Source organism: Talaromyces rugulosus, chromosome III, assembly GCF_013368755.1.
Source record: "Talaromyces rugulosus chromosome III, complete sequence".
Lineage (NCBI taxonomy): Eukaryota > Fungi > Ascomycota > Eurotiomycetes > Eurotiales > Trichocomaceae > Talaromyces > Talaromyces rugulosus.
Genome location: NC_049563.1, coordinates 1,768,025 through 1,795,975, shown reverse-complemented (window position 1 = coordinate 1,795,975; position 27,951 = coordinate 1,768,025). Strand labels below are relative to the sequence as shown.

At 47.6% G+C, this 27,951-nt stretch overlaps 10 protein-coding genes across 10 annotated transcripts; 5 read left to right on the top strand and 5 right to left on the bottom strand.

The window, feature by feature from the left end:
* Positions 1-97: 97 nt before the first annotated feature.
* Positions 98-3,078, top strand: TRUGW13939_05482 (uncharacterized protein; the record flags this gene model as incomplete). Its single annotated transcript, XM_035488645.1, has 5 exons — positions 98-148; positions 271-727; positions 791-1,732; positions 1,795-2,193; positions 2,249-3,078. The coding sequence occupies 5 exons, from the start codon at positions 98-100 to the stop codon at positions 3,076-3,078; spliced, it is 2,679 nt and encodes an 892-aa protein (XP_035344538.1).
* Positions 3,079-5,138: 2,060 nt separating this feature from the next.
* TRUGW13939_05481 (uncharacterized protein) lies at positions 5,139-6,087 on the bottom strand (the record flags this gene model as incomplete). Its single annotated transcript, XM_035488644.1, has 2 exons — positions 5,139-5,984; positions 6,040-6,087. 2 exons carry the CDS (start codon positions 6,085-6,087, stop codon positions 5,139-5,141), a joined length of 894 nt encoding a protein of 297 aa, XP_035344537.1.
* Positions 6,088-7,211: 1,124 nt separating this feature from the next.
* Positions 7,212-7,685, top strand: TRUGW13939_05480 (uncharacterized protein; the record flags this gene model as incomplete). Its single annotated transcript, XM_035488643.1, has 1 exon — positions 7,212-7,685. One exon carries the CDS (start codon positions 7,212-7,214, stop codon positions 7,683-7,685), a length of 474 nt encoding a protein of 157 aa, XP_035344536.1.
* A 2,039-nt stretch (positions 7,686-9,724) lies between these two features.
* TRUGW13939_05479 (uncharacterized protein) lies at positions 9,725-10,627 on the bottom strand (the record flags this gene model as incomplete). Its single annotated transcript, XM_035488642.1, has 1 exon — positions 9,725-10,627. The coding sequence occupies one exon, from the start codon at positions 10,625-10,627 to the stop codon at positions 9,725-9,727; it is 903 nt and encodes a 300-aa protein (XP_035344535.1).
* A 2,708-nt stretch (positions 10,628-13,335) lies between these two features.
* Positions 13,336-14,483, bottom strand: TRUGW13939_05478 (uncharacterized protein; the record flags this gene model as incomplete). Its single annotated transcript, XM_035488641.1, has 2 exons — positions 13,336-14,396; positions 14,456-14,483. 2 exons carry the CDS (start codon positions 14,481-14,483, stop codon positions 13,336-13,338), a joined length of 1,089 nt encoding a protein of 362 aa, XP_035344534.1.
* A 618-nt stretch (positions 14,484-15,101) lies between these two features.
* On the top strand, positions 15,102-17,876 carry TRUGW13939_05477 (uncharacterized protein; the record flags this gene model as incomplete). The annotated part of the gene is made up of 7 exons (XM_035488640.1): positions 15,102-15,660; positions 15,715-15,933; positions 15,986-16,241; positions 16,298-16,976; positions 17,027-17,338; positions 17,396-17,652; positions 17,711-17,876. The coding sequence occupies 7 exons, from the start codon at positions 15,102-15,104 to the stop codon at positions 17,874-17,876; spliced, it is 2,448 nt and encodes an 815-aa protein (XP_035344533.1).
* Positions 17,877-18,600: 724 nt separating this feature from the next.
* On the bottom strand, positions 18,601-20,649 carry TRUGW13939_05476 (uncharacterized protein; the record flags this gene model as incomplete). Its single annotated transcript, XM_035488639.1, has 1 exon — positions 18,601-20,649. One exon carries the CDS (start codon positions 20,647-20,649, stop codon positions 18,601-18,603), a length of 2,049 nt encoding a protein of 682 aa, XP_035344532.1.
* A 283-nt stretch (positions 20,650-20,932) lies between these two features.
* On the top strand, positions 20,933-21,580 carry TRUGW13939_05475 (uncharacterized protein; the record flags this gene model as incomplete). The annotated part of the gene is made up of 3 exons (XM_035488638.1): positions 20,933-20,963; positions 21,028-21,317; positions 21,374-21,580. 3 exons carry the CDS (start codon positions 20,933-20,935, stop codon positions 21,578-21,580), a joined length of 528 nt encoding a protein of 175 aa, XP_035344531.1.
* A 56-nt stretch (positions 21,581-21,636) lies between these two features.
* Positions 21,637-24,444, bottom strand: TRUGW13939_05474 (uncharacterized protein; the record flags this gene model as incomplete). Its single annotated transcript, XM_035488637.1, has 7 exons — positions 21,637-21,888; positions 21,948-23,218; positions 23,268-23,362; positions 23,410-23,903; positions 23,954-24,082; positions 24,131-24,237; positions 24,300-24,444. 7 exons carry the CDS (start codon positions 24,442-24,444, stop codon positions 21,637-21,639), a joined length of 2,493 nt encoding a protein of 830 aa, XP_035344530.1.
* Positions 24,445-24,701: 257 nt separating this feature from the next.
* Positions 24,702-27,922, top strand: TRUGW13939_05473 (uncharacterized protein; the record flags this gene model as incomplete). The annotated part of the gene is made up of 8 exons (XM_035488636.1): positions 24,702-24,848; positions 24,897-25,031; positions 25,093-25,233; positions 25,456-25,620; positions 25,673-25,827; positions 25,878-26,079; positions 26,383-26,418; positions 26,474-27,922. 8 exons carry the CDS (start codon positions 24,702-24,704, stop codon positions 27,785-27,787), a joined length of 2,295 nt encoding a protein of 764 aa, XP_035344529.1. The 3' UTR covers positions 27,788-27,922.
* Between the last annotated feature and the right edge of the window lie 29 nt (positions 27,923-27,951).

Genomic DNA, 27,951 nt, shown 5'->3' with positions numbered 1-27,951 from the left:
CTGCCCGCGCGCCCACCCACGCAATTGATCGCAAAGCAACCGTCCTTCTGGCCTCTCTGTAATTGCCAGGAAAGCCATTGATTCAAGGATATTCAAGATGGCGCTTCTCGGGCGCAGCCTTTCCCGGCTCCAGACCCTCGCAAAAAGGGTAAGTTTTATCGTCTGTTTTCTTTTCGTCCGTTGTTTGTGAGAACGCGAATTGCGTTTTGAAAAGAATCTTCCCCCATTTCTTCAGCAAAACAAGCGCTGACTCAATGGACATCTACTTAGGCTGATGAGGAGGGGCCTGCTCCGACGGGCCTTTCTGGCTTCGTCTCGACTCTTATACCGACTCTCATTGTTGCCGTTGTGATGGTGGTCGCCTTCATTATTCTCCGTCGCAAGTACGCTCGTTACTACGTTCCTCGCACGTTCATGGCTACTCTGCGCGAGTATGAGCGCACTCCAGCCTCTCCCACTGGCCTGATGAACTGGATCACCTCCATGTACAAGATACCGGATACCTACGTTTTGCAGCACCACTCCCTGGACGCATACTTGTTCCTCCGCTATCTGAAGCTGATCACTGTACTCTGTTTTGTGGGATGCTGCATCACCTGGCCCATTCTCTTCCCCGTCAATGCCACTGGAGGGAATGGCCTAACACAATTTCAATTGCTTACTATGTCCAACGTTGCCAACAAGGCGAGATTCTTTGCCCATGCTATCGTCGCATGGATTTTCTTAGGTTCGATCCCCTTCCCTAATTGAAAATCTTGCTATGTCAATGTGAACCTGCTGACACAGAAAGGCTTTGTCTGGTTCCTCGTGACCCGCGAAAGCATCTACTATATCAACTTGCGTCAGGCCTACGCTTTCTCCCCGGCCTATGCCGCCCGCATGTCATCACGCACCGTTATGTTCACGTCCGTTCCCAAGGATTACCTCGAAGAAAAGAAGCTTCGTCGTATGTTTGGCGTTGAGCATGTCAAAAACGTCTGGGTCGCCACTGATGTCAGCGAGTTGGAAGAAAAAGTCAAGGACAGAGATGCTGCTGCAATGAAGCTCGAAGGCGCTGAGACTGCCCTGATCAAAAAGGCGAATGCTGCCCGCCTCAAGGCGTTGAAAAAGAATGGCGATGCTTCCGAGGAGCACTTGGATCTGCCTACCGGAGACGCCGACGCCGCTGAATCTGGTTCCGTCGCGTCGCGATGGGTGCAGACCAAAGATCGCCCAACTCACCGTTTGAAACTTTTGATCGGGAAAAAGGTCGATACTATTGATTGGGCCCGTTCCGAGATTGAACGTTTGACCCCGGAGATTGAAGAACTACAGGCCAAGCACCGTGCCGGTGATGTCAAAAAGGTTTCGTCTGTCTTTGTCGAGTTCTTCAACCAGAACAGTGCCCAAGCCGCCTATCAATCCGTTGCACACAACATGCCTCTCCACATGTCTCCTCGCTACATTGGTGTTGACCCGACCCAAATTATCTGGTCCAATCTTCGAATCGTGTGGTGGGAGCGCATCGTGCGCAACTTTGCTACCATTGGATTCATTTGCGCTCTGATCATCTTCTGGGCTATTCCTGTTGCCGTTGTTGGTGCCATTTCCAACATTGACGGTCTCATTGCGAAATTCCCGTGGCTTAGCTTCATAAACAGTGTTCCAACGTTCATCCGTGGTGTTATCACTGGACTACTGCCGTCTGTTCTTATGGCCGTTCTCATGGCACTCTTGCCCATCATCATCCGATGTAAGTTTAACCTCGGCCTTATCTTCGCTTCTTGGTCTCTTCAAAAACTAACTCACTGATAGTGTGTGCCAAACTTGGCGGTGCTCCCACGGCTGCGGCCGTTGAACTCTGGACTCAGAATGCTTATTTTGGTTTCCAGGTCGTTCAAGTCTTCTTGGTCACGACTTTGGGCTCTGCCGCTGCTTCTTCCGTGCAGGCGATTATCTCGTCGCCCACAGAAGCACCAAATCTGCTGGCCGAGAAGTTGCCTGATGCCTCCAACTTCTATATTTCATATATTGTTCTCCAAGGGTTGACCTTCACGGCAGGTGCATTGCTCGGCATTGCTGGCCTCGTCATCGGCAAGGTTCTTGGTAAATTCCTGGACTCGTCGCCACGTAAAATCTACAACCGATGGGCAAATCTGGCTGGCCTGAGCTGGGGAACCATGCTCCCCCCCTTGTCTCTTCTCGCCGTTATTGGTAAGTCACTTGTTACTACATCCATCTAGTTCTGTATACTCACTGTTTTCAATAGCCATTGCATACTCGATCATTGCTCCTTTGGTTATGGGCTTTGCTACCATTGCCCTGTACTTGTTCTATTTTGCCTTCCGGTACAGCTTCCTTTACGTATCCAATTCGCAGATTGACACTCAGGGCAAGATTTACCCTCGTGCCCTTCAGCACCTACTCGTTGGATGCTACTTGGCGAACGTTTGTTTGATTGGATTGTTCGCTATTGCCGCGGCTGATCAGCCAGTCGGCACCGGACCTCTGGTTCTGATGATTATCTTCCTGGTGTTCTCCATCCTCTACCACGTCTCTCTCAACTCGGCACTTGAGCCCCTCATCAACTACCTGCCAAAGAACTTGGAGGCTGAAGAAGAGGCCTTGCTCACAGAGAGTCGCAAGTTTGGCCACACCGCAACCGATAGCTCTGATATCGCCGGTGCCTCGGCTGTCCACAACGGTGACAACAACGGTGTCGATGCTGAAAAGGGCATTGACGGCCCAGCCACCCTACCTGCTGAGCAGAAAAAGCCCAACTTCCTCACCAAATTTCTCCGCCCGGACAAATACACCGACTATGCGGCTATGCGTAAGCTCGTGCCCACCCATCTCGAGATCCCCGAATATGCTCCCGAGGTTGAGCGCGATGCCTACTTTCATCCTTCCATCACTTCGTCGCTGCCCTTGCTCTGGATTCCGCGCGACGATCTCGGCATCAGCAAGCAAGAGGTCGCGCACACCTCTCGTGTCATTCCGATCACTGACGAGGACGCCTGGGTTGATGAAAAGGGCAACCTGCAATGGAACGAGGAGAAGGCCATCCCTCCTATCTACGAAGAGAAGATCTACTACTAAGATTTTACCAAATTATCCCTTGTTGGGACACTGGGATATCAATCATCGTTTTGATTGGTGCTCAGTCTGATTTGATACCCTTATTTTAATTATTGTAATGGTGGGGCAGTTGTAATAAAATGTCTATGAGTTGATGAGTTTTAATTATAATATCAATTATATGAAATACTATTGAAACGATCGATCAACCATGTCAAGCAGGTTACTTTGAATAACATTGAAATTGCAATTGCCAAAACAAGTGAAATATGGATTATTGTGTTTTTAAATGTATTTTATTTCTCCGAACAACCCCGCGACCTAAAAATGGAAAAAAAAAGAGATCAAGATAAAAGCCTCGGAGAAGCTACAATCAAGTGACGTGCCGAGAATTTTAAACTTGTAGAATGAATGGATTTCCCTTTCTAGTCAACGGTTAATTAACCCAGTGGCAACTCGCTGCCACATGCAGTACATATGTAGTCAGTCATGCATGTCGTTAGGAGTCGATTTATTGGCTCAACATGACATCAAATGTATGTACGATTCCCGAAACAAGAGTATCGGCTCTTTCTTACTGTGAATGGCAATGCCGAAAGAACCAGCCAGAACATATAGTATTATATATATTATTATACATTATATAATAATATTCCTCGAGATAAGAATTAGAAAGACAACCCAACATCAATTGCCAGTTCCTGCACGTGCAATTGGTCTAATGTCCTTGCATGGTCATGCTACACAGGGCCGATCATACTCATTTCTTCCTTGGTTTTTATTTTATTTTATTTTTTTATTTTTCGAAAAGCCCCTCTCTCTCTAGTCTAGAGTCTAGACACTCCATAGAAATATCATTGGCGCATAAACCCTTGTCTCCCTTGTCGGGGAGGAGGGGGGGGGGGGGGGGGGGGGTGGGAAGAAGAGGGGCGTAGATACTAAATACTAGTAGTATATTTTAAAAAAAAATAAAAATATTAGTGCCATCCCCTGCTCATGCATGCGGTACGTAATCCCCATCCATCATATGTAGTCCCGTCCCGAAGCGGTAAAAGAAGAGGTGCAAAAAATGTGGCACAGAAAAAAAGCCACAAGACTTAGCTTGGCTTCTTTTTCCTCTTTTCTTATCGAAATTTTGTGACAATATTAATAACCCTGCTGAAACGTTTGAAAAAAGCAGGGAAAAGGCGGGAATGTGGCACGGTGCATGCGTTAGTTTGTTTTGGTTTTGGTTTGTTGGTTTTTTTTTTTTTTTTCTCCCCAAGACTCATCAATATACATACGTACTAGTTATAGTACTACTATACTACTAAATAATATACCAGCGAATTATCCTTGTACGACGAGACAACATGTAAGAATCTCATGATCTGACCAAATGTAGAAATTGATTCGATACTACTATCTATCAATTAGCAGTATAGAGTCTATAGCCTAGTCAGCGAGCCACGTTGGCAACACAGTCAAACTAAATTTTATCCACCGCCATGACATGGCCAACCGTACAAGGGCCCAGAAAAAAAGTAAGAAAGAATCCTTCGTACATTCTCGTCAAACCACCTTTCCCAATTTAGTAAATAGCCTAAAACTCTCTAGCTTTGCGCTCGGTGCTTTGAGTAATATCATAAGGGTTAGGGCGTTTTTAAGCAATTTTTGAAATTTACACGGCCGTGTATGATACGTAAGTGGGTCGTTGAAATGTATCTGTATTTGCGTTTTTTTATACTTACCTCTTTTGGGTTATTACATCGCCATCCATTCATGTCATGAAACATCAATATCATAGTTTTGACTAATGATTGTTGTCTTGCTTGAAATTCTGCAAAGTAATCCGACATGTAACCTTTATCATCACCTCCATCTGGAAAATCTCAACATAAAAACATTGCGCAAATAGCAACAATACATGCAAGTAAACACCATCTTTTCGCGTCAGGTTAACTCGAATAAGAAAAATAAAATAAAAAATAAACGCACGGAAACGGTTGCAAAAGACATGCAGGGTAGCAAGAATCTCAGTCCGACACCTGGTTTCATCTGCACCAGACCTCTTGCTGTCTTTCAACCTCTGGTGTTTCGTCTCAAAGCTCAGAGTATTCGTCGCCTTGGGTGTATCCAATGTCCGTGGACTCGTCACACTCATCCATCCGCGCCTCTTCAAGCGTGAGATCGATTGGTAGTTCAACGTCGTCTAGCATATTCCCAAATGTTGGGGGAAAGACGCCCTCAATCACCAAATGGTCTTCTGGCAGCTCCGGAAGATTGTCCTCGTCGATCTCTATGCCTTGAGACTGAAACACAGAGGCCATGGTAAATTGATCGTCTGTTGGAGGCCGACTGTAATCCAGCAATTCCCCAAGAACGTTGCGTGCAAGGTCAAACTCCTGAGTAGGATCCACGGAGGGAGGTTCCTCCCCACGCTCGGCCGTTTCGTTTTCCTTATTGTCATCGCCAAAGTCAGGGTTGTAAATGGTAGCAGCGACCTGCTCAGCATTGGCTTGCTCTTCTTCTGTTTCTTCGTGTATCTCGAAATTCTGTCTTTCTTTATCGCCACGTCGGCCCCATACATTTACTCCTCCAGGTAAATCGAAGAAAGAAGTAGAAAATGGGGATGAACTGCTCGGCGTACAGTAGGCATCCTGTAAGGCAAACCCACCATATCCCATGAAAGATGCCCATGGAGAGTAGTTGACTGACGGGAGACTCATAGGTGTCGAATCTGAGCTGTTACCAGAAAGTGACTGGCGGGAATCTACATCGCTATCTCTCTTCGCCTTCTTTCTGGGAGGCATCAGGACGGAGTCGCCATCCACCGATTCCGGTGTCAATAATCGGTGGTGTCTGTCCGAAGGCCCAAAAACGGATTCAGCAGCCCTGGCAATAATGTCGGGGATATCGCTGTTATCGTGGTTTCTGGATTCCTTGGCCTAGTTCGTGACAAGCCTTAGCGGTCGTCGATAAGCGAGATCAGTATCAACTTACGCATTCCTCAATGTTGAGACACATGTCCCAGTCGTCCCGGCCAAACATCGATCCTACTCCAGGGGGGTTCTGATCAGAGATGGTTAGTAGTGTTCATGGAGAGTTAAAAGACTCCTGTCAGCCTCGAGGCTAACGAGATTTGGGTGGCGAGGAAAAACATACGAAGAAAATTTGGTCGCTCGTTCTTCTTTTAGCCATCACGACGCCAGAAGTGGGGTCTCGCGTCTGGAGGTCTGAAGATGGGGGTGGATGGAAGCAAGACTGACAAAGATGACAGGAGGGAAGAAAAGAACTGTGGGAGGGGTGGTTGAGGTGCAGAAGCATAAACCGACGAGTTCTAACTGAAACTGGCAAACCACAGGCTTCACGACAAATCTGCTGAGCCCCACCAGTAAACAAAGAATCTGGTGAGGGTATTGTGCAAGTATTGTGCAAGCCAAGAATTCATGGACAATGTTGGCTCAGGAGGTGAGAGGAACAGAAGAAAAGAAGAATAGGAAGAAGGAAGAGAAGGCAAGACAAGATAGCATTAGAACATTATTATATTATTCACAAGACAAATGTATCCAGTGCAGGCCAGGTTGATGTCAATATCAAAGAATCAGGAGTGGTGGTGGAGAGTTGTGCCTTCCTAGAACTGCCAGCCATGTGACTTGCCAGCAACCCCAGTTCTCGTCTCTGAGACTACACACTATCCTCCCTTCATAAACCATTGTATCTTTATACAAGTTTATAATGGCATTTTAATGTTGATACCCTGCAGCTCATTAAACTAGCTGAAGCATCATCACCTTGTCAGCATGATGTTGCTCAGTTACACCCTAGCCAAGGCCGAGGATACATGCATCAATGACACCTGCACACGTCAATTTAGCAAAAGCTTTTAGAAACTCTTTACGTATGCCTCACATATCTTTTTAACAGCAGTATGTGAACTGTGCTGACTGTGAACTGCTTTCTAGGGCTTGGTTGATCATATCATTATGTAAGCATTCTGCGGTAATCAGCCTCACATCTCAGCCTCACTACATCACTGCATCAAAATCAACCAACCACCAACCAGTTCATCTCTACCAGTTTACCCAAATTAATCCAGATTGAAGGGCAAAATACAGAGCTTAAAATAAAAGCTCGCCCAAATATCTCAACATTTCCGTCAAGCGGATAATACCATGTCCAACGAAACAGAAGCAAACGACATCAAAGGTGGAAATATGGCGAATAAAACAAACACCAAAAAACGGGAAGATGCCGACAAGGAAAACCGTGGATATGCAGCCATTGGGCTGGGAATCATGTGCCTCGCAACTCTGATAACCCATGCTGTTCTCAATGCTCCCAGTAGCAAGCTCACGCCGATACCAAAACCGCGAGGGCAGAACCAAGGGGACCCGATTCTCGTGTTCAAAATAACATCTACATTCTTCATGTTGATCCTCTGGGCGGTCGGCTTGAACTTGTGGGTTACATATCTGGCCGAAGTCTCGGTGACTCTACGAAACAAATCGATCCTCGGCGGCCTCTTTGCAGCCAACGCCGGGTTGGCATATACATTATTATGGAACTCGTCGGCCTCGTTGCAGGAATATATGGGCTGTACTTTGTGGCCGACCTACTTGGGGATTGTTCTTGGCGTTGCCATGTAAAGTACGTACATGACTACATGACTATGTACTTTATGGAGACAAGCATGGACTAACCAAGTGTCCCCCCAGATCAATGCTCTCTCTCCTAGTCAGTCTTTCAGAGGATCACACACAGTCAACGGGTTTAACGTCAGAAAGTCCATGTACTACTATTGCAGGAGTTAACAGAGTCCGCGGTCGGCGTCTTTTTAATGTTTGTTTAGGTTACCATCGGATTGTTTCAAATGAAGATATCCCTCCACTTCATGCTCAAAACTTGACGATATTAATAATGATTAGCCTGCTATAAGTTATAACCAGTCTGCGTCGATCTAGCGTGGCCGTTTTCTCCCCTCTCCTTGTCTCTCCTTCTAGAAGCGCTAAAAATGCCATCACCCACAATATCCAAAATCCCGGAAAAAATCCGTGGACTGAATTTTGTCCTAACTTGCCCTGCATAGTAATTGCTCCGAACGAGAGAAAAGAGCAAATAATAAGAATGAACAAAGGAATCGAGTCTTTTCATTTTATTAAGAGTTGGTTGACCCAGACTTTTTGAGATGGAGTACATACTTTTGTACGAATAACAACAATTTAAACCTTGGCGACCTGAAAATCAGACAAAAGAAAAACACACACAAAGTTAGCGTGTCCACTTTGTCGATCCCTGCTCCAAACAACAAGTAACAAATACGAGGAAAGATCTTTTCTTTTTAACTATGTGCTCCTGTTGCATTGCATTTGCATTTGCATTTACACGAGTTGTTGGCATTGACCGGTTTCTGGTCTATGCAGCCAATCGGGGAATGCGTCGAAAGGGTCGTCGACATGTGTCATAGGTCAGGGATCCACGTAGCCATCGGTAATCAGTTAAATAATAAGCTGAATTAATATTCAGTGTTGGTAAGTTGTTGAGTTTGAAGTATAGCAGAGGCTTACCGCCACGCACCGGACGAAAAAACTTCCCATAAAGGAAAGACACCATTCATCTTCAGATAAATTATCCGAATTATCGAGACAGGAAATAATCAGCAGTTTCTCCTTAAGGCTTGTCGCACCCTGAAACCTCACTAGTATGCACTACATACTACTACTATAAGCACTGACTGATCGAGTCGATGCATCGCAATTGGCAAGATCAAATATAATAGGTGACGATCGTAGGATCGATCCATTCTCCAGTCGAGACAAGTCGGCACGCATCAGAATTAGTAGTATATACAATAATGACTTGCATGTCGCAGCGCATGCGTACGCGTACGCGGCCTGCACATCTCATGCATGCATGACTGTATAGTGTACACGGAGTAATTCTCTTATTTCGCCTTCTCGCCTTCTCGCCAAAAAAAAAAGGGTAAAAAAAATAAGAGTCAGTTAGTCCCCACCGTCAACGCTAGGGGAATGCGGATTAACTTATTATGGCTTGAACAAAGTCTCAAAGTCGCAAAGTTGGAGAAAAAGAAATGGGACTGACGAAGCTAGTGCCCGCCGCCTTTTCCACTTGTTTCCGCGTTCCACTGTGGGTTTTTACCCATTTTGAGAAAGACAAACAAACAAAGAGAATACATAGTTTCTCGCATGGCATGACGATAGTAGACAAGAAGAGAAGACGGTCAAAACTACTAGTAATAATGGCCCATTCCGGGCGTGCGAAAGATCTGCAATCAGCAAGTCGGTAGGCCGATCGCTGCTCATTTTTGAGTGCATTCTCGAATTTCTTAGAATTGAAAAAGAACAGAAATATGTGATATATTCATAGATCCAATCCTAAATGTTCATGCTGTCTGTAGATGCTACAGCCCCAAACGCCAGCCTGATGGCGGTATGCAAGTATTTCGTAGCCAGCACACCTGGCGATCGCTTAATTCGCAAAACTCAAACCCAAACCCATAGCGCTCAAGACAACAATTAGAAATCCTCGTCTGTTCGGGGAGGATGTGTATATACACCGAAAGAGAGAGAGAGAGAGAAAATATGTAGGCAGCATGTAAACCAATCAATCGCTCCGCTGCGCAACAAAAAGAGAAAATCACACGAGGGCATTATGTATGTATAGAATGCTAAACTCGAAATCGATTCGAGCGGAAGGCGGTTATATCAATCGAAACCGACGACTCGGACGGCGCGTCATCTACTTCAATGGCTGCAATCTCGGGATCTGGGGCCTTGCCATCCTCGCCGCAGTCGACTGTCATGAAGATAGCCGGTGCAGCAAGGGTCTCAGACTCAACCTTCTCGTCGTCTATGTCTGCTGGTTTCTCGGCGTGGAGGCGGTCCACTTCTTTTCTCGTCGCGGTGAGCACAAGATTGAATTTTTCCAGGATTGTATCCAGTTGCGTCGAGCAGTCTCCGGTTCGAATGAACTGATGTGCCGCACTTTCACACAGGCTCTGGGCCGTTTCCAGTTGTTTGTCGGTAAAGTCAAAGGCACTTTCTTGCTGGGCTGGGGTCTCGCGGGGTGCCTGCACCCTGACCAGGCTGTCCATCGGCAGCGCAGGGTTACGAAGTGAGTCCCGTGACCGACTACTGAACATTTCCATGGTGAGGTTGGGCCGACGCATCACTTGGGACATCTTGCCCTTGCGGATGTTGTTTCGCGCAGCACCAATGTCCCGCACAGTCTGCTCCAGCTCTTTTTGCGTGTGGTTGTCATACTGAATAACGACCCGGGGCCGTTGACGAGAGAAGCGGGAGATTTGATCCGAGGCAATCGAAGTAGCATCCTCTCCCCTTTTCGACTGGGTGACTGCTGCTGCTGCCACCTCAGACCGGATCGAATGGACGGAACTGTTCTTGCGCCGCCGTGGCGGTAGGGTGTCTGCAAGTTTCTTGTATTCTGCGGAAAATTCAGCGTGCTTCTTTGCTGTGTGCGCGGCCAGCTCGGTGACTCGTGTGATCCATGACGGGACGTTCTCGCCGATTGTCGTGAAGCATTGCAGCGCGTCCATGGGGTGGAAGGCCATGCTATGGATGTTGAAGTGTTGAAGTTGGGTGTGTTGAATGTGCTGGATGTGGCAGGTCGGTGATGGCGGATGCCTTTTCCTTGTCTATAAAAGAGTCACAGTCAAGTGCTCGGTTGGGAGAGATACATCAATGCGTATATTATTATATGTCGGCAGCGATATGGTCGAGGGGAAGGAATTGAGGTGTTGTGGCAGGATGTAACAGAGCGAGAGGGAAAGAGAGAGAGAGGAGACTACAAGTACTAGTACTACAAGAACAATGCAGGTGCGTGTGGTGTGGAGATACCGTTCAGGCGCCTTCCCTTTGGCAATGTTGGCTGCGAGGGGGGCTGCTGGGGCCGCGCCAAGCCTGCCCGGGGCTAGCGTTCCGCGCTGCCCATCTTTCGGCCGCCGTCGCTGTAGCCCGCGCGGCCGTCGCCTTAACCTTGTCAACAAGTGCGCAGACAAAACCCAACACCTCAGCGCAACTCCCTCTTATCTTTGCGAATGCCAACTGTCACCGTGTTTATTCCCGAGCGTCTACCTCCACCTCGTTCTTTCGAGACCTCCGCCAGCCGTGCCTATCGATTGATCATCTTGGACCCTGCCCTGCCATCCAGGTCGTCCACAACCATGGCCCCTGCTACTCCTGCTCCTCCGATAGAGTTGATTCCGATGATGCCGAGCCGTTTGTCACCAACGCATTGAACACTGTTGCAGTATCCTGGTAGAGAGAGGAGACAAGCGGTGAGAAAGAGAGATCGCTCATGCAGTAGTCGCCCGTTTTGCGCACCACGCATCATCCTGCATATCACATCCTCGTCACTACTACTGCCTTCGCGAATGCAGATTGATTACGTACGGAGTAATGTTGTACTCTTGGCCGGCGACTTGGCTGGCCTGGTCGCGCTCGTGACAAGCTCGCCAAAGCAACCGCATCATGCAGCTAAGACCCGCGTCCAGTCGGTCATCACGATTACTTGCGGAACAAGCCGCCAGCGATGTAAACCCTCGCTACCTAGCCTGATTCGCGCATGCAAGAATTATTATTATTTGCCAATAATAATGGCGCATGGCTTCTTATTCCGCCTTCTCCGTACAGGCATTCTACATACAACGGCGGATCCCTGCTCTGCTTGTGCATCAATCTTTTTTCTTTCTTTCTCAATAATGTGATGAGCGAGCATTACTTACATACAGACTACAGATCCTTCCCCATCGGATCGCTTCTTCCGCCGTCCGCGAGATACTTCTCCCACTTGAAACAGTGTTAGCAAGGGCCTCGATGCTGCCTACGGTCGTATCTTTTACATTGTTATTCCCCGACAGATCCCGCTTACATCCTCCGTAATAAAACCCGTACTCACGAGGCGTCGATTAGCGTTTAGTGATCCTAATCCGCATCCGCCGATAGCAATGAGAAAATCAACCGTTTAGCCCGCCAACGGTCTCACCGACCAGGTTCTGACTAACCTTGTCGGCTTGAACAGAGCAGCGCTAAAAAAAAAAAAAAAAAGAAGAAGGGGGCGTGGATGGATTTAGCACAATCAGCACCAAGATCTCTACCACGTGAAGGCTGTAATACTACACCTTTTTTAAAAGTAGGGCTGACCTTCTAGAAAACACGCCCTATTATTCCTTTTGAAAAGCATCAGCGTCAACAACGCTGCAAGAACAAAAACAATAAATCGACTTTGTATAATCGACTGACTGGTCACACCCAACCGCCCTTTCTTGAAATACTCTCCGTGGCGCCACTCCATGTTCGCTTGCGTAGCATCCATGCATCTTGAATTATTATTTCAGCAAATAACTCATATACACCTGTCAGGATGCTGGAGAATGGGCGGGAGCGGGCCGTCACATCCTCACACCTTATTGGCCACCCGTACTCCACACTGTCTAGTCTTTCGGGTTTAGCGTCATGTCAGATTCCCGTTTTTGATTTTAGCGCGAGAAGAATACGGAATAACGTTAGTCTTATTATTAGTATTAAATAACAGGTTCCCTCCCACGTGTCAGATGAGTGGTGTCCAAATCCGTACAATATTAATATCGACAATAAGATAAATTATTATTAACATACGGAGTACTATATCAAAATCAAAAATCAGCGAATCATCCATTTACCAACCAAATAATAGGCCTCCCATCCGCGGATAAATAAAACGCCACACGCACGAGATTGCCAAAAAGGGAAAGTCATCAAGTTCTTTGTTTGCAAAATTCGCTGCTTCTTGCTTTTTTTTTTTTTTTTTTTTTTGGATTTTAATTTTTTTTTTTATCCTCCGAATGTCGACTGTTTGCCCTATGTGGCGAATGATCCGAAGGGTTCCGTTCTAGAATGTTGGTTGGAACATTTGAAAGTCGGAACATATTTCCACGCAGCATTATTGATAGAGTAATGCATGGGTTTGCGAGTATATCTAGACGGATGCACGGATCCTACGGATTGGGTTTTTTTTATAGTTCTTATTTTTTAAATTGCAAAGTCTATCTTGCATTTTTGGGCCACAGTACATGTAGCCTCTATTTTACGACAATATATGATGCAATCATCTATGGCCGGCTAATAAACCCCAGCTACCAAACCCCCCCTTTTTTTTCCCCCATAAATCATCTATAATCTAAGTTTTTACTTGTAATGTACAGCAGTCAATGCACAATAAATTTCGATGAACCATCGCAAACTGGGGCATGGTGATTGGTCGTCCGAAGCGGCTCGCCGTTCACTTTTTCGGGCGGAAGATGATGTTATCAATCAACCGCACTGCAATGGCGCCTTCGCCAACGCCAAGATCTTCGTTTGGCGTAGGCTCTTCGAGTGGGAGCATTTTGACGGCGCCGCTCAATACCGCGCCCTTGGAAGGATCCACTTGCTCAATCTCTTCCAACGTGTCCGGATCGGCAAGGGAGATATAGTCCACTTCGAACAAAGCCCGTTTGGACGGCGCGAGTGACTGTTGCTTCGCCAGCGTGTCGTCTGCAACCCGGTTGGCTGCGCCCAAAATATCTTTCCGATCGACACTGCCAGCTTCGAATGTAGCCTCCGCTGCCTGCAAAGCCCGTGAAAGTACGAGGCCAACGGCCCTCCTACGCTCGCCCAAGTACACATTCCGCGAGCTCATGGCGAGTCCATCGGCTGCGCGCATCGTGGAGCCGATTCGTACGTCTGTGTCGATATGGAAGTCCTTGACCATGCGTTTGATGATCGCGCATTGCTGAACATCCTTCTGGCCGAAATACACACGGTCTGGCTTGACAATGTTGAATAGCTTTGTGCAGATGGTCGCAACCCCCCTAAAAAACACCGGTCGAGATGCCCCTTCGAGCTTTGTGGCAAGTGGTGTGATCGTGACAAACGATCCTGGCCCGTCTATCGCAGACGTTGGGGGAAGAGTAGGGTACATGACTTGTCCTGTTGGAGCAAATATTGCGGTAATGCGGCCGGTCTGTGTTTCGCCCTTGCCTTCCATCTCGCCGTTGAGTTCCTTCAACTTTGCCACGTCCGCCTCCCACGTCCGGGGGTAACTGCTCAGGTCTTCGTTTACGCCAAATTGTGTTGGATTGACATAGATGCTCACGAAAACATCTGAATTCTCGGCAGCCGCTTGCCGGATGAGGGACAAGTGACCTTCGTGAAGCGCTCCCATTGTAGGGACCAAGCCCACAGTTCGATCTGATCGCTGTAGCTGTTGTCGCAGCTGACGAATCGAGGGGACATCGCGGAACACTTGGAGCGCGGGCGTATGTATCTGCCTAGTGGCAGCCAGCGTAATGCTAGCAGCAGCTAAACCTTCTTAGCATCTATCAAACGAGAAGCGGGGGAGGGGGGGCAAATTGACGTACAAGCAAGAGTCTTGTTGATCCTAAACATCTTTCCAATCAGCAGCATAACCAAGCTGCACTCCTCAAGCGGTGGGTGATGCAAAATGACAAATATTTCGCGGTGCCTGTGGGTTCTGTGCGGAGCTTCAAAAAGCAAGATGCTGCGTAACCACGGTCAAAACAGGTACCGAACCTTCCGCATTATGTGCCTCATAAAACGGAAGCAATGGCAGTAGGGTAAGGTTAGCCAGACATGATTCCAGGAGATTCTTCAAATAGCAGGCATAATAAACTCTTCCTGTCCAGGCAGCCAGTTTAGTTATCGGCGCGGCGGTCTTATCAGATCATGCGTCGTGAGGTAAGAAGATGGATCGAGCTTAGCTCAGGGTAAAGCTCAAAGCTTGGCGCCCAGGTCACGTGGTTCGCAGTCTTCCGGGCCGAGGTTCATCCTTCCCTTAAGCCCTTACTCCGCACCGCGCGATTGGCCGACTCCGCAACGCTCCCAAGATGATCTTGCATTTGTTGGGGAGAGCATGACAACGCTTTTGCATTAAGTACGGCGGAGTGCACATACCGTATTTGTTTGACGCGTTGTTAGTCTTTTACATGGCTTCTTTCTTGACGCCGCGCGCAATTCCCTCTCATCGACTGCCGAACCAACGTCAACATGCCTCCCAATGACGAGGACAATGTCCGGGCTAGCCAGACCGCACCCGACCTGGAGATTGTCGGCAGCAAAGTGACTCTGCATCCTACCGGGTTCACTGGCGGCGCAGAGAGCCAGGATGATGCTATTACCGAGCGAAATCTCGTCCAAAACATGGCACGTTTCCGAGAGAACCCCTTCAATTTCTTGCGCGAAATCAGCCTTTTTGTATCGGGAACAGGATGGCGAGCATACGATTCGGTAATCGGGCAACCGGCGTTCTACTCTGGTTATTCAGAACGGATCAAAGACTTGATTCTGGCGAGCCCTTTGCTCCGAGGAAAAGTCAGCGAGCTCGCAGACGCACGGCTGGCCGTTGAACAATCTCAGGGCTTACTAGGCGAATCGGTAGATGTGGTCAAGGAGGCCAAGGCCCGGCGGAAAACCGAAATCGAGGGTAACCTGTTCGATGTGGTGGATAATATGGTGGATAATATGATATGCAAAATGGAAAACAAAACCTTCATTCGGGGCGCATATTACTTTGCCACACAGCTATTAACGAGGGCGTACCACCAAGGTTGGTACAGCAGCTTTTGAGCCAGTCTTTGGACATCCTGCTGATGGTTTCTAGGCATCCATGTCTCTAGCGAGGAAGTCCTGAGATTGAGGTCCGTGGCTCAAGCTGCGGAGAAGAAAAAACAGTCCATTGTCTTTCTTCCCTGCCACAAATCCCATGTGGATTATGTATCCCTTCAGCTTATCTGCTATCGACTTGGGATGGGTCTACCCATCGTGGTGGCCGGCGACAACCTAAACTTCCCGCTCGTGGGCAGTTTCCTACAGCATGCAGGTACGCTTAGTGTTGTGTCGAAAAAATATTCTCTGTACTGACTACCGCTCAGGTAGTATGTGGATCCGTCGTAGCTTTGGCGATGACCAGCTATATAGTACTCTAGTGCAAACGTATATCGACATCTTATTGCAACAAGGCTACAACTTTGAGTGCTTCATAGAAGGTGGCCGATCGCGCACTGGAAAACTTCTTTCGCCAAAATTCGGGATTTTGAGGTTTATCGTTGACAGTGTATTGTCGGGGAGAGTTTCAGACACTATTATTTGTCCTGTCAGCACTCAGTATGATAAAGTGGTTGAGACTGAGTAAGTACAGTCCCGGTAATCATGGTAGCAGAATTTTGCTAACGCGCTTTCTATAGATCTTATATCAGCGAGCTCCTAGGACAGCCAAAACAAAAGGAAAACCTCACGAGCTTCCTATCTCAATCTTCCATTTTGTCTTTAAAGCTTGGTCGAGTGGACGTGCGGTTTCACAAACCATGGAGCCTCAGAGACTTCCTCACCCAACAAGTACAGCGGATTGGATTAGCCCAGTCCTTGGATTCCAGAATCACTCTAAACAGCACCGATCGAGGCCGCGTATTACGTGCGCTGGGCTATAGAGTTCTGTCAGATATCAACGATGTCTCTGTGATAATGCCCACTGCGCTTGTTGGAACGGTCCTATTGACTCTCAGAGGGAGGGGTGTTGGAAAGGAGGAATTAGTTCGTCGTGTGGAATGGCTCAGTGAACGCGTTCGCGCTAAAGGCGGCCGTGTAGCACATTTCTATCGTGCCCCGACCTCGCTCGTGGTCGATCGTGCTCTTGAAGCCCTTGGGCCTAAGCTCGTTCGCGAAGTAAATGGACTCGCTGAGCCAACATACTATGCCGTTGATCGATTTCAGCTTTCATTCTACCGGAACATGACTATCCATTTGTTTATCCCTGAGGCACTGGTTTCTGCGGCCATGTATATCAAGATAAAGCAAGGTGGTGGCCCTGCCAATCAGCAAATCACTTACGATGCTCTTTTGGATCAAGTCTCGTTCTTGTCCCAGGTATGTTGGTCCTATATTAGGATTTATAATTTATGCTCACTGTCCAACAGCTCTTCCGCGGCGAGTTCATTTTCCCACCAGAAGGTTTGATTGCGAACCTTGGAAAATCTTTGCAAGGTTTGGAAAAAGACGACGTTATAAAGGTCACGAGAAATTCATCTGGCACTCCGATCACGATTGATCTCAGCGATGCTGAGCGGCAGTGTGGACGAGAGAACTATGATTTCTACTGCTTTTTAATTTGGCCTTTCATCGAGGCTACCTGGCTCGGAGCCGTGTCGCTCATGGGGCTCACCCCTCCCCTACAAGGGGCTTCCGAAGTTTGGGTAGGGTTAAACAAGGCACAAGACAGCGCACAACTGGTTAGTACACACGTATTGTCGTGTTCATGGAATTCCAAATGCTAACAGACAAATTAGCTTGGAAAAACGCTGTATCATCAAGGCGACCTGTCTTACTTTGAAGCCGTCAACAAAGAGACACTGAAGAATGCCTACCAACGCTTTTCGGAAGAGGGGATGATCTTGATTGCGCGAAGCGAAGAACAGCGAGGTCTAACCACCATGAAACTGGCTCCAGAGTGGACTCCGCAACGCGATCCAGAAACCGGGAAACTCCTCGACCGTGGCCGACTCTGGGATTTTACCGAGCGAATTGCTCAGTCACGTCGAGAAGGGTAGGCAAAAACCAAACTCCTGAATACCCACGAATGGCAAGGCTAACAAGAAGAATAGGAAAAATCGCCGAGATGGCGCTACAGTATCTTTTCGTGTCCTGACCATCACCGACGCCGTTGGGCGAGACTTATTCCAGAGCACCGCAAGCTCACGCGCAGAGAATCTCAATGTTTCGTCACGCCAGCAGCGAAGAACGGCCATTGCAGAGAAGGCGAATTTATAAATATACCAGCTATGTCAACTATTACACGGAGGGCTTTTTGTTGTTATGCGTGTTAATATCTAATTTCTTGTTGTATTCTATACCCTTGGAGGCAACATTGGAAACTCGAGCTGGAGGTAATTATACCGGACTTTGAGTCTTTTTTTAAATATAATAAATAGAGGCCACGGCCTATTAGTTAATAGATGTGATGAACATTCCCCTCTATTTAATGTCGCAGAATAATATTTGACATCCGAGCTTCTTGGTTGTAGGTATTAGTCAATTGATAGGTACCGACATGTCAAATGTCTGATCTTTCATGCAAATCGGCATTATTGCTGTGAGACGTGGGTGTAGGTAGGTGAGACTGGTACTATGAAGTCCAGATTGAATGACATGGAGTCTAGGTCTTCAGTGGAGGGAACGATACGAACATAACATTCCTACTAAAAGCTGTGGCCGATGCTCACGATCGGACGAGAGAGATATTCAAAATACCAATCATATTCATACTTGCGCAATCGGATACCTAGTCTAAAACTAAATAAATACAGGCAGGACCACAGAATCCACATGCACCCATCCGTGCACACCCATAAAGTATACAAACAGTAAACAAATGCATTAAAAACTTCCCGTAGAGCGAATCCTTGCGGGTTGGGTATCATGTTACAAAAACCAATCTTACAAACCAGCTCGAGTGATCAAGCCCCAAGAGAGAAAAAAAGGGCCATTCTTTGGCTCATGCTCCTTCACTCAACAAAGGTACAATGCCAGGCATCACAGCGAACTGAGAAGAAGCTTCGGATACAGGGGTAGCAGAAGTGTAGATAGGTAAATCCGAAATGCAAATTTCTGATTCAGCCCTTGATGTCCCACTTGGAGTTGAGATACCTGGAGAGGAAACGGGCCTGGACTCGTCACTCGACTCTGTATCAAATTTCTCATCGATGGAGGATTCCAAAGAATTGTCCACGCTTTCGACGCCGGGAATCTTGTCATCTGAGCGCGTCTCTGCATCGTGAAACTCTTCTTCAACCTCGTCAACCCGTTCGTAGAACAACATGAAAACGCCGCCTTGGTTTAGCACGGTATGTTGACTAACCATCTGGACGTCGTCGTCGCTAAGTCGAAACCAATGGTAGAGAGCCTCCTTTTCGTCATCCACTTGATCCACTGCATCATGGAACTTTTTGGGAAAGTCTTCGGTCGAAAATTTCCTGTAACAAATATAATGCCCGTTTTCATGCCTTCCATAATGTGTCAGAACCGCCCGTAGCTCATATTCGAACCCGTTCAGATCCTTTTTGGCTGCTCCTGGCTGAGAAAGCATGGACACTTTGGGGTCCGTATTCCAAATTTCTGACTCTTTCTCGTTTTCATCCAACCGTTTGGTACCAAGACACCAATCACTCAAATCAAGTGACTCCGGGAACCTGACCCGGGCATGATTCTTCATTAACACGCCAGTGTTCTCGTCAAAAACACTCCTGTTAATATGGAAGACTAGGCTTTTTGGGGGTCGAGCGATCACTGCCTGGCGCGATTTTGTCACTGAAACTCTGCTATTCGAAGGTATGTGACATTTCTCCGATAGGGCCGTTTCCGTAAAGTCTTGTTCCTCCAAGACATCTTGAACGGCTTCGAGGCGCGTTTTGGCGGATTCTCTCAGTTTGTCAAATAGATCCGGATTTGGTACGGGGTTTTCAGCATCATTATCGTTGTCAGTTTGTTCGATCAAACGACATAACTGGTCTTTGGTGCGTAATAAAGTGCACCGAGCACACTCGACGCCCTCGATACCCTCCAAATCCATGTAATCATCAAGACAGTCGCGGATGTCGTATTCTTGCTCTCGTCCAATAGACACGGTCAAGCAGTTGAAAGGTATCAACGACAGCCCTTCGGTCCACCCACACCGTATGCAACCTACACGCTGTGCAAGCATACCCTCCAAAGGGTTCGCAAAAGCCTCTTGCTGCTGTTGAGCGTTGTCCTTGGCTGCTGAAGATTGATTCGTTGAATCCAATATTTCCGCTAGCTGGTCTGCAGGAACACCAAACCTCAAGCCAACATTAGTCGTGACTCCCTTCAATGCGTTCCTTGTCTCCTTATCAAGCTGCTCCATTATTTTTGAAAAATATTCCTGGGCATCTTGTTGCTGCCAGCTGCTCATACTCTTCAACTCCGACGGTATCCAAAACATCTCTCCATGATTGGTGGGGTCATTCAGCATTCCCGTGATCTCCTTCAGAGCCTGGTGGGTGTTGACGGGTCCGCGTTCCTCCAGCTTGCGAGTATTGCGATCCAGGAAGCTTGCAAATGATTCTAGAGACGAAAGACCCTGTATGACACTGTTTTGATAGCAAGAGTTATCCCAATTTCCAAGCCCCGGAGGTACCGAATCCCTTCCGCCTCGGAAAGCGCCCGAAAGACTTCGCCCGCGGCGTGGCAACATTGAATATAACGAGCGCTTGTCGAGACCAACTATACGTTTCATGGCTGCACTCTTTTCACTTAAGTCGGAAAAGGTCGCCGAAGAATCCATGTTCGTAGTTTTATCCGTTGTGTCAAGCGTTGCCACTATGTGCGAAGGGACGATATAAACCAGGACTTGCCACAGAGTTTTGGCAACCATAGCTGGGAGGATCCCGACGTACGGGAACAGAAACCAAATAACAAATATAAATCCGCCGATTACTGAAAGTATGATGTTTTGTTGGGAGTATGCGGACGAAAAGTCATGTTGACCTGTGTTTGACACGGCAGGGTGGCCATGGTAATGGTTCATGGCGAGGAGCGGGGAAGACGCGCGACTCGTCCAGCTATTGACTCATTGAAGATAAGCATGTACATGGACAAGGGGCCACAGGTGGACATTATATACAGTCGCGAACAAAGGTCCTGTGAGAACAAAAGAGAGTGGACAAATAGATGATTGAAAGGCTTGCGGCGACGCTTATGCACGGTTCGCTCCTGGTCGCTGTGGGCCGCCGGAAACTTTTTTTTTATCGATAATGACCGCTGTTTCTTTCCCCACACTGGATCAACTTCTCAACAAATTCATTTTCACAATGGGCAAGACGGGTAAATTAAAGAAGAAGAGTAAGGAATTTACGCTGACTCTATTGTTCATATGTGAAGGCTAATTCCCGGTTCTTTATTAAAGGTGATTCTCTGCACTCTCGCGCTGCGCGGCGAGAGATGTCCCCCTCTGCCGATGTCGATAAATCGCTGAGATCGATGCCTCGAGTGGAGGCAGAGCCGAAGCAGTCTGTGATTCACACTGTACATGCCAATGCGGGTATCTCAAAGAAAAAGTCCAAGGGCAAGGCTTTGACGCGAGCCCAACGGCTCCGCCAACAGAAAAGTATCGAGAGGGCAGAGAGTGTGATGGATCAGCTTGAAACCAAGGTTTCTAAAAGCATTGGAAGGGCAAAAGTCGTGAATGCGCGAAGGGTAAGACAATTCATCTGGTTATTTGTGACATAAAATTACTCACACAGACTTTGCAGGCTCAATGGGAAGACTTGAACACCAAGAATGAGGCGGCGGTCAAGATTCTGCAGGAAACTCAAGACGACGATGAGGAGGAAATGGAAGATGAAAAACCTTCGAAAACAACTACCAACTCACACCAGCCCATTGTCTCACACGCTGGTGGAAATACAATCCCTCCCGATTCTCACGGGATTATCGATGAAGATGACGAGATTACTTGAGCACGACATGGTGTAATCCACTGTTAGACGAAGACAGCGCCAATGAATTCAGTCGTCTACCTATTTCTCGGTCGAAGTTGATTGATCATGCGATCTATCTCACCCACAGCCGAGCCAGAGGCCTTTGTCCTCAAGACCTCGAGAGCGTTGACATCTTTGGCCTTGAAGGCTTCCTCCCCTGCCTTTATGATCATGCCGCATTTCATCCACATTTCGATTCTTTCAGCAGCGGGTAAATTGCTGCATTTGGGAACAAAAGCTGAAGCGATTTTTGTGTTCCCCGCCCCTAAAATCTCATTATAGAACGGCTTTGATGTATGTAAGCCGCAGGATCAAATATACCATAGACTACTGGGAAAAGACTTACCTCCCACCCAATAGGAGATTTTTTGGTTTTCGAAATCTCCTCAAGTTCACCCCAATCTCGTTTGGCAACCAGGGCACGCAATCGGACCCACCAAAAAGTCACGTCCGACATCTTGAATTCACTGTGTAATTTCTGTGCTCGTTTTCCATATCCTGCCTTGATTAACTTGTAGACGGTTTCGTTGACACTGAGACCGACATAGTCGGAGCCATCAGACAACTCCTTGTCCAAAGCTTCTTGTAAACGAAGGAGCTGAATAGCTTCGGTAACGGATTTGTGTTGAAATTGCGTAGCGGCCTCTTTTGAGTCTGAAAGGACGCGGGATGCCTGGCTCAACTTGTCAATCCTGGACTGAACGTCGTCTCGTGATAATGCTTCGAGAATAAAAATGTTCGATCCATCAATCGGCCTGTCATCCTGGTAGTATAGGTCTTTCAGAAGCTCGGTATCACTGTCCCGTGCCGACGTCTCAACGAGTGCTGCCGCTGTAGGCCTGTCGTTGATCGTTCGGAAAAAGTTCGACAAAGGAAGTTTCTTTTTCATGTGCAGTAGAACATAGTAGATGAGATCTGTATCACCGCTTTCCATCGCCTTGTCCAGTGCGACATCGTCCTCTTCCATGTTGAGAAGCAGTGGCACTTGTTTGCCAGCTCGAGGTTCGTAGTCTAGAAGTTGTGTGGCAAGGTGTGCTCTTCCCTCGTCATATGCCGATTGGGCAATAGTCTCAAAGGAAATTCCCGATTTCCCTTCTAGTCGCTGCACAACAAGTTTGCACAGAGAATCGTCACCGGCAGTAGACACCTTGACCTTTTGGCATGCCCAGTGAATATAAATCTTATCTGCAGGCATGCGAAGGTATTCCGAGACTCGGATCGCCAGGAGGTATTCATGGCGATTAATCAGTCGGTCTATTAGTCTTTCTGGGGTCAAGCGAAGATATTGGTTGAAAGACATGGGCATTCCGATTTCAAAATCGCGGACAGCTTTCAGCACTCTCAATTTCTCCGTCATGTCGACAAAGTCGTCGCTATTGAACAACTCCAATACAGACTTTCCAAACGAGGCAGCCTTCAAAAGTCTTTTCTGCCAGTATGTGTCGAATTCATGGCCAGCTGCTTGAACGCAAACATCAACGGCTTCTGGAAGGCTAGGTCGAATACGCTGCATAATTTCGTCTACCTTGGGGGATTTCTTTTCCAATAGATCGACGGAGTCTAGCAAAACTGAAGGTGGTGATGTTGAGCCAAGCTTGAACACCTCCTCGGTGACAGCTTTTCATCTCGTCAGCTTTATCAAATGAAGTAGAAGTAAGAAACATACAGGAGATCTTGTGCAAGAATTCGCAGGTCTCGCTTGTCACCAGTCTGACTCCGTCCAGCTCGGGAATAACATGGACGCGCCCATCGTAATAATGTCTAGGAAATCAGTATGCATTAATGATTTAGGGAGGGATGATGCATACTTGGAAACAGCCCCGTTGGTTCCTACTACGTGTATTTCATCCTCCCACGCCAGAACAACAGCCTCCTCGCCGCACCATTCCATGGCCAATGGCGGAGTTTTGGTTTTTGAGTCGTACTCGCTGTATTTGTTTTGAAAGTCACTGCTGACGACCCAAACCTGGTTATCAATAGTGTATAGCGCGACTGAACGGCCCGTGGGGGAAGCAGTCACATGCTTAAATGGTCCATTTTGAAGCAATCGGTCTTCTGCTTCGGTGCCGTCGATCACGTAAACAGTTTTGTCAACAGCCAAAAGAACTTCGACGGTGCGAGACAAGGTGTATGCTGGTGGTGTTAATGACCATGACGAGACTTCGCCCTCTGGAGACGCTGCCAGCAGCCTGGGTCTAGGCTCTTTGTAGTTTGAAACAGCAATAAGTTGGTTGTTAGACAGCAGGGCCACCAAACCCGACGACCAAAATCGACAAGATCGAACGCCGTACTCTTCGGCTCCCTTTGTAAAGTCAGATAGACCCAAAACAACTAAGCGGGAAATATTCATACATTTCCCAATGAAAAAGGAGCAAAATCGCCATGTAATCCGAAGTAGCGGCGCACAGTGCCGTCTTCGGTCACCACTAGCAGCTCTTCATTATCGGACCATCCTAGTCCTTTGATTGCGCCATATTCCCACTGTCATAGATTAGTACAGATAGTAAGAAGACGGTCCGAGAAACATACATTCAAGCGACTGATTAGTTTCCCCGAGTACGAGTAAATATCTATACTCGCCTTGGACGTTTGGGCATCTCGATACTGATACAGTCTGCTTTCGTTCCGATAAAAAGCTTTTTCAAGGAGTCAGCTAACTGCAAAAAAAAAGTGCATCAAATAAGTAATGGATATATACCGAGTGCGCCTCCATAGGGAGCTCCGGCGACAATATAGTTCTCCAATTCCAGATCCTCATCAAAGACGGCCTCGTATACCTTGACTTTCCGGTAGAATTGGTCGTCCAGCCTCTCCCAATCAGCACGAGGATTGGGCGGAGCCATGTCAAAGCAGCTGCAGCGTCATCAAGCCACAGCCTTTTTTCGAGTCTGCGAGAGAGATAATAAGACGCGGGGAGAGGGAGAAGCCAACGTCCAGACAAGGCTCCCGCTAAACTCTCCAGCCATGACGTTCCGCCGCATGCGCTATTCCGTAAACACTCTAGCGCCATCCATTCAGGGCGGCCGCAGCGAACCACTGAGCCTATGTCAACTTCACAGCATCCTGTGTACTTGTTGAAATTATTTATTTTGTGGAATCAATGGATGCGCCTGTTGCCATTGACCATGTTATATCCGATCTGAGCGACCTCGAACTTGCCGTCCTGCTCTCCCTCGTGTGCCAGGAACACTGCCTAGTCGAGACTCCGGCGGCGAGCGTCGACGATGTATCTAGCGAGCTATCTTTGGTATTTTGATCCGTGATGGTCTGGTGAGGATTTACTAACAGAGTGAAGATTTGCGAACGGGCTTTTGGACTGTCCTATGCGGTTCTCGACTGTTCTTCACGCACGTCTTTGGAAGACTTTAGCAATGACATATTGGCACCTGAAATGAGCCGAGGCCGCCGCTATGGAGGAAATGTAGAGTCTGTATGTACAGTTTCCCCTGATGAATTTTGATGTCAAGGTCAAATGTCTAACATGTAACCAGGGCGTGTCCTCATCTCAAAGCCGGACCCAGTCCAGGTTCTCTGTGGACTCTGCATATCTTGACGAGAGGAAAGTCGTCAATGTAATCATTGCCAAAAACTTTGACCATGTTGGCGAGAGTGTTCAAATACAAGCACTTGAGGTATTCCAGTTGGGCCTCCTTTGTTGATTTAGTACTGACCCGTGCTAGTTGATGCGATGTAGACGGATATACACGAGAAAAGCATCCCATGCTACCCAAAAGGTCTTTTTGTTTATTCCAGTGGTTGGGTTCAGTGGGAACAGAGATAACCGCCTTCTTTTGAATGCACATCTAGTCAGTTTCTATTTTCAGGGCTTTTGCTTCTATGCTGACAGTTAAAAGAATGACCACCTTTTGTTTTGCCACTTCCACCAAGGCAATACGGGATATCCTAATCTTGAAGACGACGACGGGTGGATGTCCGAGGATCGCGAGTCCTCCTCGTCAGTTGTGAGGAAACGACACGGGAGGGACAAGTCTCGTAACGGCCACCTTATTACCGAAAATGTAAGCGTCTGTTTTTCCCTCCCAAAACCTTTCCCTGCTAATGCCTTGAAAGATAATCTCTAGTTTACGTTTATCAAGCAAAGCGGTATCTATGTCTGCCGATGTTGGCTGCTATTTGCAGAACATTATCGTTTTTCTTCGGCTCAATCGAGCTGTTGCCGGTGGTATTTCTCCAAGAGCCTCCAGGCTCTTTCTTCTCGTTGCAAAGTGCGTTTCTTTTTTCTTCCCGTTTTTGTTTACATTGCTAAATAATTCAGGGCCATGGCTACATTACATGGTATCGACTACCTCACTCCATCGATAGTCGGTCTTGCCGCAAAAAAGGTGTACCGTCACCGAATTATCGTCGCGAGGGCTGAAGATGACAGGAGTTTGCAATATGGAAGCCAGGCAGAGTCGGTTGAGATGCTCCTGAGGGGCGTTGACGCTGATCAAATAATCGACACTGTTATATCAGAAGTTGAGTCACCGCTATAATAAGTTTCTGCAATAATGACTAAATGATAATGGATACGAGTTTTTTTTTTGCATTGTTTAATAAATTGTAGAAATTAACCAGGGTGGGCATTGTGAACTCTTCCCAAAAGAGTACCGCTGGTGCAGACACCACCATTGCTGGTCTTTTCCACTCATCTCACCGTCTCGTGTTGTCGAATCCAAGTTTCTTAAATAAATCTCATTTCTTCCAAGAGCTTGCCATCACACTCTCATCATCATCGTCATCACCAACTGATCTTTCCTTCTTCCACCATGTCTCTAAAGGACAGCGAGAGTGACGACAACGGTCCTACCTTCTATGTGAGTCGACCTCTTCTCCTCGCCCATCACGATAAAAACTAATCCATCCTCCCAGGTACCCACCATCGAAGCACCAACCCACTATCCTCGCCACATAACCGGCCCTCTACGAGCCCGCTACGACCACCTGCACTGCCTGCATTACCAGCTCAAAGACCTCTGGCACTTTCAACTGAAAAACCATCGTGACCCATGGAGCATCAAATCCGCACACGACTTTTGGCGTCGCCACGGCACTCCTCGGACGTTTGAGGGTCGAAAATTCGGCTGGGATCCGGAGCGAAACTGGATCTTGGATGGTATTGAGGATACGGAAAACGAGCTGGCGGATTTGGAGAATGATGCGAAGAAGCGTATGCGTGCGATTGCCGTTGTTATGGGCACTCGTCATCATCATCATCATCATCATCAAGGTCGTCGAGTTCGAGCTGGAGCTGGAGGAAGTCGTGCTTCTACTGCTTCTGCAGCAGCAGCAGCGGCGGCGGCAAAATCGAAATCTAGATTGAGCGCTGCTCTTGATTCTGCGGCTGCTGCTCTGAGTTCTGTAGCTGCTGCGTTTGACGAGGAGTCGCAGGAAATGGGGTTTACATCAACATCATCAGACGTGCGCTATCAAAATGCCGCGGCAGCAGCAGCAGCAGCAGCAGCAGGTGAATTCGACCAGTTCTTGCCAGCGCTTGATTCTCCGTCATGTCTCCTCCACCCTTCGAATTTTATCTGGCATCCCGACCACCACGATACTAACTATGATATTGACGGCAATGCTTATGACAACGGTGTATTTGCTGGTCTGCCCGGCTCCCCGGAAAAACCCATCATAATCGACGACGACGATGCCGACAAGAACCGAGAAAAGGGAAAAGAAGGCGAAGAAGAAGGAGGAGAAGGCGAAGAAGAAGATATTCTTTACTTCAACAAGTACTTTCACGAACCCGTGTGTCCTTCTCCTGTCCTAAGTGACAGCAGTGAGGATCCGCTTTCTGGGTCGCTGCAGGACTACTCGCCGAGCATGATGGGGCTGGATCGTCGTCGTCGTCATGATCATCATCATCGCCGTTTGGAAAACTCACCAGAGTATTTAGCTAGTAGCGTTATGCGTGAGATCTACCGCGGCCATGGGACTCCTGCTGCCGCTATCACTACTATAAGTAGCAGCAGTAGCAGCTCTCCAGAGACCATACAAGGCAAAAACTCTATTCCTTCAAACTCCTCATCGCCAAGCAAAAAGAGAACCCGAAATGAGCAGCAAGACGAGGAGGGGGAGGTAGAGTATCTCGGAGAGACACGGTGCAAAAAATCACCAAAAGGTGAGGCTGATTCGGATCAAAAAGAGCCAATATCGATTGAATCGGTCAGTATCGAGGATTAGAGCAGAGAAGTGATTCTGTTGCTTCTATTCCCAAGACGGACAAGGTGGTGAATAGCGTGTTTGGGTCATTTACTTTCTGCTTGGCTCTAGCCTTGAAGTTATGAGAATAGTTCCGCTGTACTCTTGAGTCTCATATGTACAAAATTAAAATGACAATTCGAAAA